The following is a 19784-nucleotide window of genomic DNA, read 5'->3' on the forward strand; positions in this document are numbered from 1 at the left end:
GGAACCAAGTTGGAAAACTTTCTGCAGGATATCATCCAGGAGAATGTCCCCAACATAGTAAGGAAGGCCAACATTCAAATTCAGGAAATACAGAGAACACCACAAAGATACTCCTTGAGAAGAGCAACTCCAAGACACATAACTGTCAGATTCACCAAAGTTGAAATGAAGGAAAAAATGTTAAGGGCAGCCAGAGAGAAAGGTCAGGTTACCCACAAAGGGAAGCCCATCAGACTAACGGATCTCTCAGCAGAAACTCTCTAAGCCAGAAGAGAGTGGGGGCCAATATTCAACATTCTTAAAGAAAAGAATTTTCAAACCAGAATTTCATATCCAGCCAAACTAAGTTTCATATGTGAAGGAGAAATAAAATCCTTTACAGACAAGCAAATGCTTAGAGATTTTGTCACCACCAGGCCTGCCTTAAAAGAGATCCTGAAGGAAGCACTAAACATGGAAAGGAACAACTGGTACCAGCCATTGCAAAAACATGCCAAAATGTAAAGTCCATCAATGCTAGGAAGAAACTGCATCAACTAACGAGCAAAATAACCAGCTGATATCATAATGACAGGATCAAGTTCACACATAACAATATTAGTCTTCAATGTAAATGGACTAAATCATCCAATTAAAAGACACAGACTGGCATATTGGATAAAGAGTCAAGACCCATCAGTTTGATGTATTCAGGAGACCCATCTCACATGCAGAGACACACATAGGCTCAAAATAAAGGGATGGAGGAAGATCTACCAAGCAAATGGAAGACAAAAAAAGCAAAGATTGCAATCCTAGTCTCTGATAAAACAGGCTTTAAACCATCAAAGATCAAAAGAGACAAAGAAGGCCATTACATAATGGTAAAGGGATCAATTCATCAGGAAGAGCTAACTATCCTAAATATACATGCACCCAATACAGGAGCACCCGGATTCATAAAGCAAGTCCTTAGAGACTTACAAAGAGACTTAGATTCTCATACAATAAAAATGGGAGACTTTAACATCCCACTGTAATATTAGACAGATCAACAAGACATAAAGTTAACAAGAATATCCAGGAATTGAACTCAGCTCTGCACCAAACAGACCTAATAGACATCTACAGAACTCTCCACACCAAATCAACAGAATATACATTCTTCTCAGCACCACATCACACTTATTCCAAAATTGGCCACATAGTTGGAGGTAAAGCACTCCTCAGGAAATGTACAAGAACAGAAATTATAACAAACTGTCTCTCAGACCACAGTGCAATCAAACTAGAACTCAGGATGAAGAAACTCACTCAAAACCACTCAACTACATGGAAACTGAACAACCTGCTCCTGAATGACTACTGGGTACATAACGAAATGAAGGCAGAAATAAAGATGTTCTTTGAAACCAATGAGAACAAAGATACAACATACCAGAATCTCTGGGACACATTTAAAGCAGTGTGTAGAGGGAAATTTATACCACTAAATGCCCACAAGAGAAAGCTGGAAAGATCCAAAATTGACACCATAACATCACAATTAAAAGAACTAGAGAAGCAAGAGCAAACACATTCAAAAGCTAGCAGAAGGCAAGAAATAACTAAGATCAGAGCAGAACTGAAGGAGATAGAGACATAAAAAACCCTCCAAAAAAAATCAATGAATCCAGGAGCTGGTTTTTTGAAAAGATCAACAAAATTGATAGACCACTAGCAAGACTAATAAAGAAGAAAAGAGAGAAGAATCAAATAGATGCAATGAAAAATGATAAAGGGGATATCACCACCAATCCCACAGAAATACAAACTACCATCAGAGAATACTATAAACACCTCTACACAAATAAACTAGAAAACCTAGAAGAAATGGATAATTTCCTGGACACATACACTCTCCCAAGACTAAACCAGGAAGAAGTTGAATCCCTGAATAGACCAATAGCAGGCTCTGAAATTGAGGCAATAATTAATGGCCTACCAACCAAAAAAAGTCCAGGACCAGACGGATTCACAGCCGAATTCTACCAGAGTTACAAGGAGGAGCTGCTACCATTCCTTCTGAAACTATTCCAATCAATAGAAAAAGAGGGAATCCTCCCTAACTCCTTTTATGAGGCCAACATCATCCTGATACCAAAGCGTGGCAGAGACACAACAAAAAAAGGGAATTTTAGACCAATATCCCTGATGAACATCGATGCAAAAATCCTCAGTAAGATACTGGCAAACTGAATCCAGCAGCACATCAAAAAGCTTATCCACCATGAGAAAGTGGGCTTCATCCCTGGGATGCAAGGCTGGTTCAACATATGCAAATCACTAAACGTAATCCAGCATATAAACAGAACCAAAGACAAAAACCATATGATTATCTCAACAGATGCAGAAAAGGCCTTTGACAAAATTCAACAGCCCTTCATGCTAAAAACTCTCAATAAATTCACTATTGATGGAATGTATCTCAAAATAATAAGAGCTATTTATGACAAACCCACAGCCAATATCATACTGAATGGGCAAAAACTGGAAGCATTCCCTTTGAAAACTGGCACAAGACAGGGATGCCCTCTCTCATCACTCCTATTCAACATAGTGTTGGAAGTTCTGGCTAGGGCAATCAGGCAGGAGAAAGAAATAAAGCGTATTCAGTTAGGAAAAGAAGAAGTCAAATTGTCCCTGTTTGCAGATGACATGATTGTATATTTAGAAAACCCCATTGTCTCAGCCCAAAATCTCCTTAAGCTGATAAGCAACTTCAGCAAAGTCTCAGGATACAAAATAAATGTGCAAAAACCACAAGCATTCTTATATACCAGTAACAGACAAACAGAGAGCCAAATCATGAATGAACTTCCATTCACAATAGCTTCAAAGAGAATAAAATACCTAGGAATCCAACTTACAAGGGATGTAAAGGACCTCTTCAAGGACAACTGCAACCACTGCTCAGTGACATAAAAGAGGACACAAACAAATGGAAGAATATACCATGCTCATGGATAGGAAGAATCAATATTGTGAAAATGGCCATACTGCCCAAGGTAATTTATAGATTCAATGCCATCCCCATCAAGCTACCAATGAGTTTCTTCACAGAATTGGAAAAAACTGCTTTAAAGTTCATATGGAACCAAAAAAGACCCCACATTGCCAAGACGATCCTAAGCCAAAAGAACAAAGCTGGAGGCATCACGCTACCTGACTTCAAACTATACTACAGGGCTACAGTAACCAAAACAGCATGGTACTGGTACCAAAACAGAGCTATAGACCAATGGAACAGAACAGAGCCCTCAGAAATAATACCACACATCTATAGCCATCTGATCTTTGACAAACCTGAGAGAAACAAGAAATGGGGAAAGGATTCCCTATTTAATAAATGGTGCTGGGAAAATTGGCTAGCCATAAGTAGAAAGCTGAAACTGGATCCTTTCCTTACTCCTTATACGAAAATTAATTCAAGATGGATTAGAGACTTAAATATTAGACCTAAAACCATAAAAACCCTAGAAGAAAACCTAGGTAATACCATTCACGACATAGGCATGGGCAAGGACTTCATGTCTAAAACACCAAAAGCAACGGCAACAAAAGCCAAAATTGACAAATGGGATCTAATTAAACTAAAGAGCTTCTGCACAGCAAAAGAAACTACAATCAGAGTGAACAAGCAACCTACAGAATGGGAGAACAATTTTTGCAATCTACTCATCTGACAAAGGGCTAATATCCAGAACCTACAAAGAACTCAAACAAATTTACAAGAAAAAAACAAACAACTCCATCAAAAAGTGGGCAAAGGATATGAACAGATACTTCTCAAAAGAAGACATTCATACAGCCAACAGACACATGAAAAAATGCTCATCATCAGTGGTCATCAGAGAAATGCAAATCAAAACCACAATGAGATACCATCTCACACTGGTTAGAATGGCAATCATTAAAAAATCAGGAAACAACAGGTGCTGGAGAGGATGTGGAGAAACAGGAACACTTTTACACTGTTGGTGGGACTGTAAACAAATTCAACCATTATGGAAAACAGTGTGGCGATTCCTCAAGGATCTAGAACTAGAAATACCATTTGGCCCAGCCATCCCATTACTGGGGATATACCCAAAGGATTATAAATCATGCTGCTATAAAGACACATGCACACGTATGTTTATTGCAGCACTATTCACAATAGCAAAGACTTGGAATCAACCCAAATGTCCATCAGTGACAGACTGGATTAAGAAAATGTGGCACATATACACCATGGAATACTATGCAGCCATAAAAAAGATGAGTTCGTGTCCTTTGTGGGGACATGGATGCAGCTGGAAACCATCATTCTCAGCAAACTATCGCAAGAACAGAAAACCAAACACTGCATGTTCTCACTCATAGGTGGGAATTGAACAGTGAGATCACTTGGACACAGGAAGGGGAACATCACACACTGGGGCCTATCGTGGGGTGAGGGTAGCAGGGAGGGATAGCATTAGGAGATATACCTAATGTAAATGACAAGTTCATGGGTGCAGCACACCAACATGGCGCATGTATACATATGTAACAAACCTGAACGTTGTGCACATGTACCCTAGAACTTAAAGTATAATAATAAATAAATAAATAAATAAATAAATAAATAAATAAATAAAACAGTCTTAAGAGGATGTCTGTTGTTAGGTTTAGAGTATGTTATGTGAGTATAGATTATGTGTATGTTATGACTTCCCTTAACTCACCAGTGAGTTAAATAAACTATACACTCTCTGGAAGTCTATGCAGTATTTCTCAATGTATGGTCTGGAATCCCCCAGCACCAAAATCACCTGGAACCAATGTTGAAAAAGCACGTTTTGGGGACATATTAAGGCCTAATGAGTAAGAATCAGAGGAAAGGCTTTAGAAGAGCTTTATCAGGGTTTCCAAATGAGTCTTCCAGGAGCCAAAGTTGAGAACCACTGCCTAGTCCTCTAGCATGACGAGAAAGGCTCCCATTTTCAAATATGAGTACAGCAAGTTCAGGAATAATTCTGTCAGTTGCCTTAGAACAGGAGTCAGAAATATATGGACTCCTTTTGGGAAGTGTGGCTTCTTCTTAGGCCTTCTTAAGTCCTCTTTCCCTCAGTCCTATTGGTTAGCAGCAACCTAGAAAAGTTACCACACGGCGGCTCATGCCTGTAATCCTAACACATTGGGAGGCCTAGGAGGGCAGATCACAAGGTCAGGAGATGGACACCATCCTGGCTAACACAGTGAAACCCCGTCTCTACTAAAAATACACACACACACACAAATAGCCAGGCATGGTGGTGCACACCTGTAGTCCCAGCTACTCGGGGGGGCCGAAGCAGGAGAATTGCTGGAACCCGGGAGGCGGAGGTTGCAGTGAGCTGAGATTGCGCCACTGCATTCCAGCCTGGGCGACAGAGCGAGACTGTCTTTAAAAAAAAAAAAGTTACCACAGGAGCCAACTACAGGATTTTATGAGTTACCCAAGAAAAGCAAATAGAATCCCTTCCTGGCAGAATTCTGAAAGAAAAACAAGTGGAGAAAGTGGGACACCTTTCTCTACTTTTCCATCCTCACTCCCCTCCAACCCTACTTCTCCTTCCATGCACTCTGACAGCCGACATACCCTGTCCGAACCCAATCTGCATATTATTTTTTCGTTTGTATAAATGTAAGGGGTAGAAGCGTAGTTTGTTACATGGATATGTCGCATAGAGGTGAAGTCTGAGCTTTTACTTTTACTGTAACCATCACCCAAATAATATACATTGTGCCCATGAAGCAATTTATCATCCCTCACCCTCCTCCCTCACTCCCACCCTTCCAAATCTCTGACGTTTATTTTCCACACTCTATGTCCACTGTGTACACATTATTTAGCTCCCACTTATAAGGGAAAACATTTGGTCCATTATGCGTATTATTAAGTACGGCTGAGATGTTTTCATTTCTTCTCCTGTGTTTTAGAGAGAGTTTAGCACAGACATCTTCAGATTAATATCTGGAATTAAATGGGCTTCTCGTGCCTCAACATCTGGGAGACGTGCCCGGCCTGGTACCTACTAATCCAGAATCATCTTAGATAAGGAACCTGGGTTGGACCTCAGGCCAGGGGAAAGGATTCTTCAGCACTGGTTGTTAGAGAGCTGGACATTTATTTGCTGTTAGCTGGGATAAGAGCTTCTCTTTGGAAAATAATAACACATTTTCACTTCTTTTTTCCCTTCTGTCAAGTTTCTAGACCCAGTGCAAAGGAGTTTAGTCAATAATGCACATTTTGGTAGTACTTTTTAATGATTTATTTTTCTGTTGTATGATGCTAGGGTTTTCCCCTTTTGAGCAGGGACAGAGAGAAGGTTGACTATCTTCTTGAGACAAAGGAAAGCTCTGATTGTAATGTCTTAAATAAGGGGATTACCAGGTGGCTGTTTAGGCCCAGATTTCGTCAAGCATTTGGCCCATAAAGCTGTCACTCTGGGAAAAAATACATTCTGAAACTGACACTGGGATGTTGGAGAGTTGGGTTCTATGTGAGTCAAAACTAAAAGCATGTGTCTATCTCCACAAGAATAAGCAATTCTTGGTGGGAAAAGTGGTTCTTGGTGGGAAACTTCTGCACCAAGAGGTACTGGCACAGAGTGTGAGACCCAGTAATGACTGTAGGGATTTTAACTTCCTGGGTGTGGCAAAGTGCCCATTCCTGAGAGTTCCTGCACAGCTGCTGCTTCATTCAAAATCTGTGTTACTTAAAGTTGTTGTGGTCAATATTTTTGCCAACTTGAAAGATCTTGAAGGTGGAATTTCTGATATTCCCTGCAGCCCCCTCCCCTTTCTGTCACAATCTCTTCAATTTCTTAACTAGTATAGAGAATAAGAACATGGACTTTGAAACCAAATAGGCCTGAATATGACATCCTAGCTCTACAATTTATTGGCTGTCTGACCTTGAGCAGGTTCCCTAGCCCTTTTGAGCCTCAGTTTTCATGTCTGTAAAATGGGAATAATTGTAATATATACTTTGGTTTGTTGTTGTAAAGATTAAATAAAATTATACAAGGAAAGTGCTTAACATAGTGCCCGTTACTTAAGAAAGTCTTGATAAATGTTAGCTGTTGTTGCTATTGCTGGGCATTGGTTATACAAAGTTAGATGACTGCTAGAGGCCACATAGTTCAGTGAAAAGTGCTATGGATTTGGTCAGGAGTCCTGGGATCAAGCCCCAGCTCTATCTTTGATTGGCTCTGTGGCCTTGGCCAAGTCACTTCACCTCACTGAACCTCAATTTTTTTTCATCTACAATGAGAGTCTTTCCTATCTGCTTTACAGAGTTATTGAGAGAATTGAATGTAACTATATATGGAAAATCACTTTGAAAGTTGTAAATTTTTGTGCAATCATGGGGGAAGGAGCATTATGTTCTCCTTTGATGTATTAGAGGATTTTAAAACTAAAATTTTATTTTATTTTAGAGACAGAGTCTCACTACACTGCCCAGGTGGAAGTATGGTGACTACACACAGGCATGATCATAGCGCACTACAGCCTCAAGTTCCTAACCTCAAGTGATCTTCCTGCCTCAGTCTCCTGAGTATCTGAGACTACAGGCATACGCAGCAGAGGATTGCTTAAAAAAAAAGATGGCTCTGTGCTTCGGAGACTTATTTGTATACAATGCTGTGGAATTATGGTGTAAGTCATCCAGGTAAAGCATGAGACATTACAAAAAGAGGCAAACTTGTAGCACTCTAAATTAACTCCTTATTAGCCAATTCAGTGGAATAACTTAACCCCCAAATGTTAACTACTAGCATTTACCCTGCAATGTGACTGAGGCCAGGGAATTTAATCAGCCCAAACTTTAAGCTTTAAGAATTTTACCCTGACAAGGTATATTGACAGCTTATCTTCACAGGTGTGGAACAAAGGACAAAACTCAAACTCATCCCTCTGCTCACCTGAGACAAATGCATATTTGATTGCTTCTTCTGATGTAAAAATGCAGATTCACTGAGGAAGATGAAGGCATAAGTGACCATTTCTCTATCCCCTCTCATATGTAAATTGTGTATTCAGTGAAAGACTGATCAAAGACTCAAACGCAACTATTTGTCTCTTATCTTCCCACACCTTTTAAAATTGTGTTCATCTTTCCCCAATATCCACCTTTTCCCCTTTAAACACTGAAGTCCTCAAAATCATCTTTAGAGAAAGGTACAGACCTGCCTCCCAGGTGCGCATCCTTAACCATGGCAAAATAAAATTTTCAAATTGTTTCTGACAATTTGTCTTAGGTACTTTTCTGGTTTACAAACTCAACAACAAAAAGATAAATAACCCAATTAATAAATGGGCAAAGGAGAAATCGATATTTCTCCAAAGAAGATATACAAATGGCTAACAAGCACATGAAAAGATACTTAACATCATTATTTACTAGAGAAATGCAAATCAAAACCACAATGAGATACTATTTCACACCCACTAGCATGACTATAATTTTTTTAAAACAGGAACCTAACAAGTGTAATGTAAAGCGGTACTGCTGTTGGGGAAAACAGTTTGATTAAACATAGAATTACCATATAACCCAGCAATTCCACTCCAGGTATATACCCAAAAGAATTGAAAACAGGTATTCAAACAAAAATTCGTACACGAATGTTCATAATAGCACTATACACAATAACCAAAAGGTAGATAGGACACAAGTGTCTATCAATGGATGAATGGCTAAACAAAATGTGGTACATCCATATAATGAAATATTATTTAATCATAAATAGAAATGAAGTACTGATAAATGTCATGACATGGATGAACCTCAAACACATTATGCTAAGTGGAAGAAGTTAACACAAAAGCCACATATTGTATGATTCCATTTACATGAAATATCCAGAGTAGGCAAGTACAGAGATAGAAAGCAGAATAGTTGTTGTCAGGGGCTGGTGGGAGATACGAATGGTGAATGACTGCTCAATAGGAACTGGGCTTGCATTTGGGAGAACCAAACAGGTTCTGGACTTTGATAGTGGTGATGATTGCATCACATTGTGAATGTATGTACTGTCACTGAATTGTATACTTTAAAATGGTTAAAATGATAAATTTTATGTGATCTGTATTTTACCACAATAAAAAATGGTATCTAATTCAATTCTTCCACTAACTCAGATTATGCATCCCAATTAATCTGATTTAGTGGCATCCTGCAGAAAATACTTGTAGTCGTAACCCAGATCCATAAAACAATAAGCATCCATCCACCTACTACCAGTCTGTGCTTTAACTTTGGTTTTAACCTAATTTGTTTCTTTGTTGACATATCTAACTGAGGGCTGCTTCACTTCATAGGATCTTTTAACATCAAAATAGAGTTTTGTTCTGACTGGTCAATTCTCTTCCTTAAAAATTAGGTTTCTGTTTACTTTTTATTTCCAAAGGTTAATCATTCTAAACTCTACTTCACTCTCAGAGCCCTTTCAAGTTCACCAACAACCAATTCAATTAAACACACATTAGTTTGAGAATGGAAGTGTTGATACGGGCACGCACTACTATACGCTGATTGATATTATCTGGTTGACAAATCTAGTCGTATGAAATAGACACATCACCCTCTCATGTGTCAGCTGATTTTTCACATGGATATGTGTCAAACAATATTATATGCCCTAACCTCTGATATTTTATGGATTTCAAAGTGTAGAGACTATGCTTCAGTAAAAGTCTCTATTTTTATCTTCATGAAATAACTCAAAACATCTGCAAACTTATTTTTTCCAAAATACTATCTTCTCTTGCTTATACATTAAAAAGGTGATTATTTGGTTTGTAGAATTGGATGGAAAACCACCATGCAAATCAAAAGCCAAGAATGTCAGCTCCTTCCCCAATCATCCCCCTAGTGTTGAGCTCCAGCGGGAGAATAGATGACACAAGAAGAAATTATGCCTCTGATCTGTGAGCCCCCTCAACCTGCCCCTTAATATATACTCACCTGAGTGGCTGTCAAACTCTCATGTGGTAAAGCCTTCTTTTGTGGATTCTTGGGTGACTCATCATCGAGAGAGATTTCTACCAAGTTCTTAGAAATTATGTCAGGTTGGATAACAGGTGGGATGATGCTGAGTCGGCGTTGGCGTGATGGTGGGTTCTGTCAAGAGGGAGAATAGAAGGAACAAGTTAAAACCTGTGCGCTCTCCCTCAAATTAGTGGTTTTCTCTTATTCTTTAATAAGAGAAAGGAATCCAAAGTTGGTTGAAGAACTAAGAATCCAAAGTGAAAAAAATAAGCCCAGGGAAGAATTTCCTACCTTCCTGTCTTCATTTCTAATACCTACTCAAACCAAAGACTACTAGCCTTGATTTTCCCTCTGGGGTGCTGCACACTTTTGCCAATCCCCAAAGACAGAAACTTCAAATTGCTTGTTCGTGAAAAATCAGAATCCTGATGTTATCTCCTTACTGATGTTAAATACAAATCTTATTTAGTTCTGATCTTTCTTTTAATGTCTGAATTTGACTTTGGAAGTCCAGTTCTCGTAGAGGCGAATCTTTGAGTTATGACCTGGAATTGGCATCCAAACTACACTCTTTGCTCCTATTATTCCATGAATTATTTGGATAGAATCTTGACTGTGTTCGTTGCTTATCTTAATCCTGTCAAGAATGACTTTCTGGGATTTTAAAGAAAATCTACAGAATTTTAAAATCTATAGATTTTAAAGAAAATCTACGGAATGGTTTCCTAAAGGGACAAAAATTGATCATTTGGATTTTCCTTGGGATTCAGCAGACAGTTTAGTTGATTCCATTTTGAAGAAAATGGTACACTTGAATTTGAGGCAGTGGTCCCTGCCATGGTCCTCTTGATGTGGGTCAGAATCCCTGCTTTTTATGTTTAACAAACACTGGCTAAGCATCTACAATGCATTACATCCCATTCCAGGAAACGGGCCTACAACAATAAACAAAACAAATTCTTGCTGTCATGAAGCTGACATGCTTGCTTCTGTTGTAGACTCTGCTCAGCTCAGGGCAGACAGCCTTCAGACACTATAGCCAAAGAAGGGGCCACAGTGAAGCTTACCAAGGTTATGCTCCTGGGGTGCTCCTGGCCAGGTTCTCCAGTGCTTCCTTATTACTACCAGGCCCCATTGGGAGCTCTTGGGGAGAGGCCATATCAACCAACTCCAAGCCCAGCTTTATTAATAATAACTACAATAATGACAACTAACTTTTACTAAGGGCTTACGGTGTGCTAAGCAGGGAATGCTCTCCATAGATACATCTCACTGAAGCCTCACAACAATTCTTTAAAGCATTTGCTATTGTGGGCTCCGTTTTACGGATGGGGAAAACGAAGTTTGAGAGATGATGTAACTTCCCCTAATTCTCCCAGTGGCAGATCAAGCATTTGAAAGGTCTGTCCAGCTTGATAACCCTTGTTCTTGATCACTATGAACTGGTGTCTCCTAATTATAAGGGCCAGAAAAGGGAGAGCCCATACTGAAGGCCAAGTTCAAGACGTTTAAAGGCAACAACCGGAATAGATGGTGTGCCTGCTTCCTTAAGAAGGGCTGAGGGACAGTCAAGACCGCGAGCAGTAAGAAAAATTGTTTTGAAGTCTCAGTTTCTTAAATGACTAAATTCAATTTGATTCAACAACAGCAAGATGCTAATAATCTGCCATTGTATCTTTTTAACTATTTGTACTCAAATAAAGGGAACAGAAAATGTCTTGCAGAGTAATGTAGGCATCCACATTCCTAACACTTCAGATGGGACATCAGGTAAAAATCTGGCAGGAAATAAAATTGGTTCAGTGTCAGTATTTCTGACATAACTGTATACCTGGATTTCTTCTTTCACAATCTCCTAGTTGTTCTGAATGTCACTTAATCCATTAGAATCCTGCCCCTTCAAGGGAATTGATCCCACTGGCCAATTCCATGCTTGCCCCAGCTTTTATGTAGCACTGGGTGTCAGGACCCTTGACTTAATGCTATCAACCATCCTTCCATTTGGAGTTGTCATTTTGGTACTTAAGGGAAGTTTCCCATGCAAAGGTCAGGTTGGTTGTTGATTACTTAGGTCCTATTAATACCCTATGCTGTCTTCAACCTTGTTTTACAGGGTATCAACTAAGGGATCAGGCCAAAAGTGTGAGGTGTAGGCCCAAACCAAACATTTAAGAAAGCTTGCCTTTAGGCTATTGTGGCCTTCCCCAACCACTTCCTTGTGAGAAGTAATGCCCCTAGAATATTTTCCTTTAACTTTCACACAAAAAAATAATTTTTTTAAAAAAATGGAATATCTCTGCTATATGAGTCTCTCTGTTGCTGGGACTAAGAGAGGAGGGGAAAGATGGAGGAGTCCAAGCAACTAGTTTCCTCTTTCTGAATGTGAGAACCCTGTGCCACTTGGTCATGGTCGTGAGGCTGCAGGGAGTGTAACTATGGCGGTGAGTGAAAGCTTGTGTTGATGTTTAAAACTGAAGATTGAATAGTTCATGGAAGTGACTTTTCCTGCTGTAGTACAAGAGGGCAACAGTCTTCTGACCCTAGGGGCTGCTTAACAACTTTAGGGTCAACACTATTAGTGTCTATCTCAGTGTTTTCTCCTGTATAGCTAATGGATCCAGAAGAAAGGAAACCAGAGTGAGAGATGTGGGATCTTAGCAGGCATGTCAGAAATAAGCCCCACTTACCTTTTGCCAAATGGAAAATAATCATATCTCCAGTGGAGAAGGGTCTCCTCCTTGTGTGGCTTTCCCACTTACACAGGGACCCTTGGGCATAATTCCACCCTCAGGCTGAGATGGGGAAGACAGCTGTTAAGGGTTGTCTCCTTGACAATATCTCCAGCTCCCCCTGAAGCATTTCTGGATCACAGATATAGTCTGACTGAGTAATGGATCCCTACCATAAATTTAGGATTAGCTGGAGGCAAGATGCTACATTACGTAGGCACTAAGGTGTACCCTTCTTTCTCTCCAGGCAGGTATAAAGAAGTTGAGTATCTTGGGGTAATGGAAAGATCATGGGGTTTGAGTTTAATACACCTGGGTCAGATTTCCAAGTCTACAACTTACTACCAGGGTGAGCTTGAGCACTATCTTTAACTTCTCTGAGTCTTCATTCAATCCTCACAAGCAACCCTTTGAGGTAGATGTTAATATTATAACCACTGTAGATGAGGAAAAGAAGGCTCAGAGAAGTTAATCAACTAGTCCAGGGGTCACACAGCCAGTAAGCAGCAGAGTAAGAATTCAAGCATAGATCTGTCCATTTCTGATTTCTGACTGAGCTGCCCATGCTCAGAACAATTCCACTTTGTTACCTCAGTGATCTTGGGGCCAGTAACCCAGAATGCACTTGTAGGCACATTTTGAAGCACAGCTCCTAACATGGCTCCAGACACAACTCCAGGCACACTACTCCTAGGTTTAGGCAGAGTTCTGGAAATACGGGATCTCTGTGTAAGAGAGAGAGAAAAACTTGAGGATTGGTATGCCAGCATATAAACAGTGGAATGTTGCTGTCAAAATAATTATTCTTATGGTATGTTAAGATAAGTGAATATAGGCCAGGCACGGTGGCTCACGCGTGTAATCCCAGCACTTTGGGAGGCCAAGGCGGGAGGGTTGCTTGGGCCCAGGAGTTTGAGACCAGCCTGGGCAACATGGTGAAACCCTGTCTCCACAAAAAGTACCAAAAAATCATCCAGGCATTACAGGCCTGTAGTCCCAACTACTCGGGAAGCTGAGGTGCGAGGATCACCTGAGCCTGGGAAGTTGAGGCTGCAGTGAGCCATGATCATGCCATTGCACTCCAGCCTAGGTGACAGGGTGAGATCTGTTTCAAAAAATTAAAATAAAATAAAATAAAAAAGAAGTGAATATGGCAACACTAATCAACACTGTGTGCCAGGTATTAGGCACATTATATATTTATACATTCTGTCACTCAAGGCTTACAACAGCCCTGTGGGGGCAGGATCAGCTGAGAAGCAGAATCAAGTTCCCACTCCTTTTAATTTTGGCAGGGTTAGAGTAGGGAACAGAAGAGAAGTAGTTCAATTAGACACTGATGCTCGAGTCCACTATTACCTGCCGAGGTCTGCCTCTCTGGGGATCCATAGAAGGACACATTTTACTTGCTGATCTTTCAGGCTCAGGACCCAACATGAAGATGCTATCATGGGATAGGGCTTTGCTCCCCATGCTGCTCTTGACCCTGGACAGAAAGGAAAGGTCTTGTAAAAGCAACCCAAGGGCCATGGGAACTGAAGACAAATGTATGTTCGTAATATGGCCCTACCATAGATACCTCAGAAGGAGAGCAGGGATGCATATGTGCTGACATAGAAAGCGGCTCATGAGATAGTAAGTGAAAAAAAATAATGGTATGGCCCCATTTAATATATACACACATATATAGTTCATATTCAAAGAAAAAAATCTAGAAGGATATCCACAAATTGTTAGAGGTGGTTCCCTCTGAGGAATGACACATTAGGGACAGGAAGGAAATGTTCATTTTCCACTTCATGTCCTTCTGTATAATTTTACTTTTTACATTATGAGCATATATCCTTTTTACATAACAGTCTTACTGAGATATGGTTTATATATCATACATTTTGCCCATTTAAAGTATATAATTCAATAGTGGCAATTCTGGGGAATGGGAGGAAAGGCCATGAGTTTTGCTATTATTACAGTGAGAATTATAAAAGATCTTTCACACCCAAATTTTTCTCTAGTGTTTTTGTTTTGATTTTAAAAAATATAAAAGATCTTCTCAGATACAGGAGGCTTTCATTCATCAGATCCTTTCCTCTTTCACACAAGAGCTCTGCAATATATCTATCCTATTTTCAAAGTCATCCTATGTACCACCTGCCCCTCCCTTCCCCAAGCTTACTAAATCCAGATGAAAATACCTTCTGATTGGGAATGGTACCAGGTTGATGATAATTACATGTTAAGAAAAATCAGAAGAAAGAGAAAAACAAATGAAAGGCTAAAGACATGAAAGACTCCTTTTTGGAGTGTGGTAATGTATTTTACCTTTTAAAAATTTCAACCAAAGACATCACAGGAAGAGCAAACTACAGACCAATATCTCTTATGAACATAGATGCAAAAATCCTCAATAAAACACTCACGAATTGAATCCAATAGCATATAAAAAGAATTATATACCACGACAAAGTAGGATTTACAAGGAATGATCGGCTTAATGTGTGAAAAGCAGTGAATGCCAAACACTATATCAATAGAATAGAAACAAAAACTATATGACCATTTCAATAGATGCAGAAAAAAAATTCATAAAATTCAGCACCCTTCCATGATAAATGCACTCAATCTTGATAGAAGATATCTGTGACAAATCACGGCTAATATCATGGTGAAAGGCTGGATGTATTCCCCCTAAGATCAGGAACAAGACAAGGATGACTGCTTTTATCATTTCTATTCAACAGTGTATGGGAGATTATAGACAGGGAAATTAGGTAAGAAAGTGAAATTAATGCCATCCAGAATGGAAAGGAAGAAGTGAAATTATCTCTATTCACAGATGACGTAATTGTGTATATAAAACTCTTAATGAACACACTAAAAATGACTAGAAATAATAAACGAATTCATCTAAGTTGAAGGATACAAGAATGATATACAAAAATTGTATTTCTATACATTTGCAATGAACAACTTGAAAATGAAATTAAGAAAACACTTCCATTTACAATAGCAACAAAAGAATAAAAACATGAAAGTAAATTTAACAAAAGATGTGCAAAACTCATAATCTGAAAACTGTAAGACACTGATGAGAAAAATGGCAAAGGCCTGAATAAATGAAAGGAAATCCCATGTTCATTCATTGGAAGACTTAAACTTATTAAGATGGCAGTACTTCACAAAATGATCTACAGATTCAGTGCAATTCCTATTGAAATTCCTGCTGGCTTTTTTTTTTTCCGGAAAATTGATCTTAAAATTCATAGTGAAATGCAAGGGACCACAAATTAGCCAAAATAATCTTGAACAAGAGGAACACAGTTGGATAACTTATACTTCAATTTCAAAGCTTACTGTAAAACTACAGTAATCAAGACAGTGTAGCACTAGCATAAAGGTAGACATATAGATCAATGGAATAGAGTTGAGAGTTCAGAAATGGACCTATACGTCTATGGTTGATTTTCAACAAGGGTACCAAGACTATTCAATGAAAAAAGAATAGTCTCTTCAACATATGGTGCTAGAGCAACTGGGTATCCACATGCAAAAGAATTAAGTTGGACCTTTATCTCACACCATATATAAAAATACTATAAAGACACATGCACATGTATGTTTATTGCAGCACTATTCACAATAGCAAAGACTTGGAACCAACCCAAGTGCTTATCAATGATAGACTGGATAGAGAAAATGTGGCACATATACACCATGGAATACTATGCAGTCATAAACAAGAATGAGCTCATGTCTTTTGCAGGGACATGGATGAAGCTGGAAACCATCATTCTCAGCAGACTAACACAGGAATAGAAAACCAAACACCGCATGTTATCACTCATAAGTGGGAGCTGAACAATGAGAACACATGGACACAGGGAGGGGTACATCATACACTGGGGCCTGTTGGGGAGTGGAGGGCTAGGGAAGGGATAGCATTAGGAGAAATACCTAATGTAGATGATGGGTTCATGTGTACAGCAAACCACCATGGCACATGTATACCTGTGTAACAAACCTGCATGTTCTGCACATGTATCCCAGAACTTAAAGTGTAATTTTAAAAATTAACTCAAAATGGATTAAAGGCCTAAATATGAGAGCTAAAACTATAACATTCTTAGAAAAAACATAGGATTAAATCTTTGTGATCTTGATTTGGCAACGGATTTTTAGATATGACACCAAAAGCTCAAGTAACAAAAGAAAAAAAAATAGATAAATAGTGACATGGTTTGGCTCTGTGTCCCCACCCAAATTTCATGTCAAATTGTAATCCCCACATGTTGAAGGAGGGACTTGGTGGAAGGTGATTGGATCATGGGGGCAGTTTCCCCCATGCTGTTCTCGTGATAGTGAGTGAGTTATCATGAGAGCTAATGGCTTAAAAGTGTGTGGCAGTTCCCTGCTTGCACTCTGTCTCTACTGCCACCATGTAAGATGTGCCTTGCTTCCCCTTTACCCTCTGCCATGATTGAACTGTGAGTCAATTAAACCTCTTTTCTTTATAAATTACCCAGTCTCAAGTAGTTCTTTATAGCAGTGAGAACGGACTAATACAAATGGATTTCATCAAAATTAAAAATGTTCGTGCATCAAAGGTTACTAGCAAGAAAATGAAAAGATGACCCACATAATGGAAGAATATATTTGCAAATTATATATCTGATAAGAGTCTTGGATCTGAAACATATAAAGAACTCTTTCTTACTAATAGGAATTCTTTTTATTGAATTCTTAAGGAATTCAATAATAAAAATTTAAATAACCCAATTAGAAAATGAAAAAAATGATATGAATAGACATTTCTCCAAACAAGAAAGATATACAAATATCTTTTCCAAAGATATACAAATGGCCAACAAGTACATGAAAAGATCCTCAACATCACCAACTGGCAGGGAAAAACAAATCAACACCATAATGAGATGCCATTTCACACCCAGTAGAATGGCTAGAATTGAAAATTCAGCTCAGATAATAACAAGCATTGGCAAGGCTGTGGAGAAATTGGAACACCCATACAGTGCTGGTGGTGCCCCCATACATTGCTGGTGTTAAAATGGTCCAGCCACTTTGGAAAACAGTCTAGCAGTGCCTCAAAAGGTTAAATATATAACGACCATTTGACTCAACAATTCCACTCCTAGGCATATACCCCAGAGAAATAAAAACACATATCTGCCCCAAAACTTGTACACAAATGTTCATAGCAGTATTATTCACAATATCCAAAAGGTGGAACAACTCAAATATCCATTAACTGATGAATGGATAAAATGTGGTATAGTCATGCAACGGACTACTATTCAATAGCAAAAAGGATGAAATTCTGATACATGCTACAACATTAATGAACCTTAAAAACATTATACTGAGTACAAGAAGTCAGTAAGAAAAGACCACATTCCATTCATGTGAAATGTCCAGCATAGGTAACTCCACAGAGACAGAAAGCAGATTAATGATTTCTAGGGCCTGGCGGGCGTCGGGGGAAGGTTGAATAGGGAGGACTGGTCAATGGGTACAGGAGTTTATTTTTGAGGTGATGGAAAAGTTCTAAAATTTATTATGATGATGATTGTACAACTCTGTGGATTTACAAAAAAAAATGTTGAATTTTACCATTTAAGTGGTTTAATTGTATAATATATGAATTATATCTCAATAAAACTGCTACCAAAAAAAGAAATCAAGTTCTTGATGCATGATTTTAAATGAATGACCCTTGAAAACATACTAAGTGAAGGGAAGCCAGTCAAAAATAGCCACATATTGTATAATTCCATTCATGTGAAATGTTCACAATAGGCAAATCCATAGAGGCAGAAAGCAGATCAGTGGTTTGAAAGAGGAGAGGGGAATGGAAAATTACTGCTAGTGGGTGCAGGGTTTCTTTTTAGGGTGATGAAATATCCTAAAATTGGGTAATAGTGATAGCTGCACACTCTAAAAGGTAGAACTTTGTAGTATGTGAATGACATTTCAAGAAAGCTGTTATATAGAAACATAAAAATTTTAAATAACAAAGTTATTCCTGTTAGGTAGGAAAAAATGTGTATATTTATATAAGAGATGAGATTAGATACAAAAAAATAAAGGAAGAAAAGAATTAAAAAAGCAAGTAAGCTCATACATGCTACAACATGAATGACTCTTGAAAATATGCTAAGTTAAAACATGCTAAGTGAAACAACCTTTGTATGATTCTACTTACATGAAATATCCAGAATAAACAAATTTATAGAGACAAAAAGTAGATTAGTGGTTATTCAGGGGGAAAACTGTTAATTGGTACAGGATTTCTTTTAGGGAGGGATAGCCATGTTTAAAAACAGATAAAATAAACTTTAAAATGTTTAAATGCCCTTTTTGTACTTATTGTCTTTATTACAAAACAATACATATATGTTGGCACTTAAAAAATATCTTTAAATGGTAACTAGAGTAGCAGCTTGGGCATTGTGGAGCTAGCACCGCCCTGTCTTTATGAGCCAATGGGGCCTTCATATGGATATATTTGATAATGACACACTATAAGGATAATCTCATGTTATGGGGATCAAAACAGAACCCACTCTAAGATGGCTTGTGGGCCAACAAGAGAGGAGAGGAGAGAGATGTCTGCTACTTTTTACTAAACTCCTATTTACCTTTTCCCTATAAAACTCTGCTATCCGGGTGGCCCTGGTGTTGGAAGCAACATAGTCTGCTTTATAAAACAGCAGTCCAGCAGAAAATTACTGTGACTCTCTAGATAAACACTTAATGGGCATATATATGATTGACTCAGCATTGAGAGAGTAATGTTTCCAGACATCTCTATATACACGCATATGCTCAGTATGCACACATAACATGCTTTCATTCACTGCTGCTCTATGATCTACTGGCTCAGAGGTTCAGAACCAGTGTAGCATCTGTGACTACCTTGCCTCCTCTGCTTTGTGCAAAAAAACTGAGAGGAAATCTTGGGCTGTGAGTGGGCTTAGAAATGTCTCTCATTTCCATGCTGTGCATTAACCAGAGTG

The 19784-nt window shown here is 38.7% G+C and overlaps 1 protein-coding gene across 1 annotated transcript in view; it reads right to left on the reverse strand.

The window, feature by feature from the left end:
• The window catches only part of KIAA1210 (KIAA1210 ortholog), a 50672-nt gene that overhangs the window by 22342 nt on the left and 8546 nt on the right, over positions 1-19784 (reverse strand). Inside the window, exons 3-5 of the mRNA XM_045383941.3 lie at positions 14110-14236; positions 13341-13475; positions 9998-10153 (exon numbers count right to left, since the gene is read on the reverse strand). Coding sequence (XP_045239876.2) covers positions 9998-10153; positions 13341-13475; positions 14110-14236 — 418 coding nt within the window. The remainder of the gene's footprint in view (positions 1-9997; positions 10154-13340; positions 13476-14109; positions 14237-19784) is intronic.

This window comes from Macaca fascicularis, chromosome X, assembly GCF_037993035.2.
Source record: "Macaca fascicularis isolate 582-1 chromosome X, T2T-MFA8v1.1".
Classification (NCBI taxonomy): Eukaryota; Metazoa; Chordata; class Mammalia; order Primates; family Cercopithecidae; genus Macaca; species Macaca fascicularis.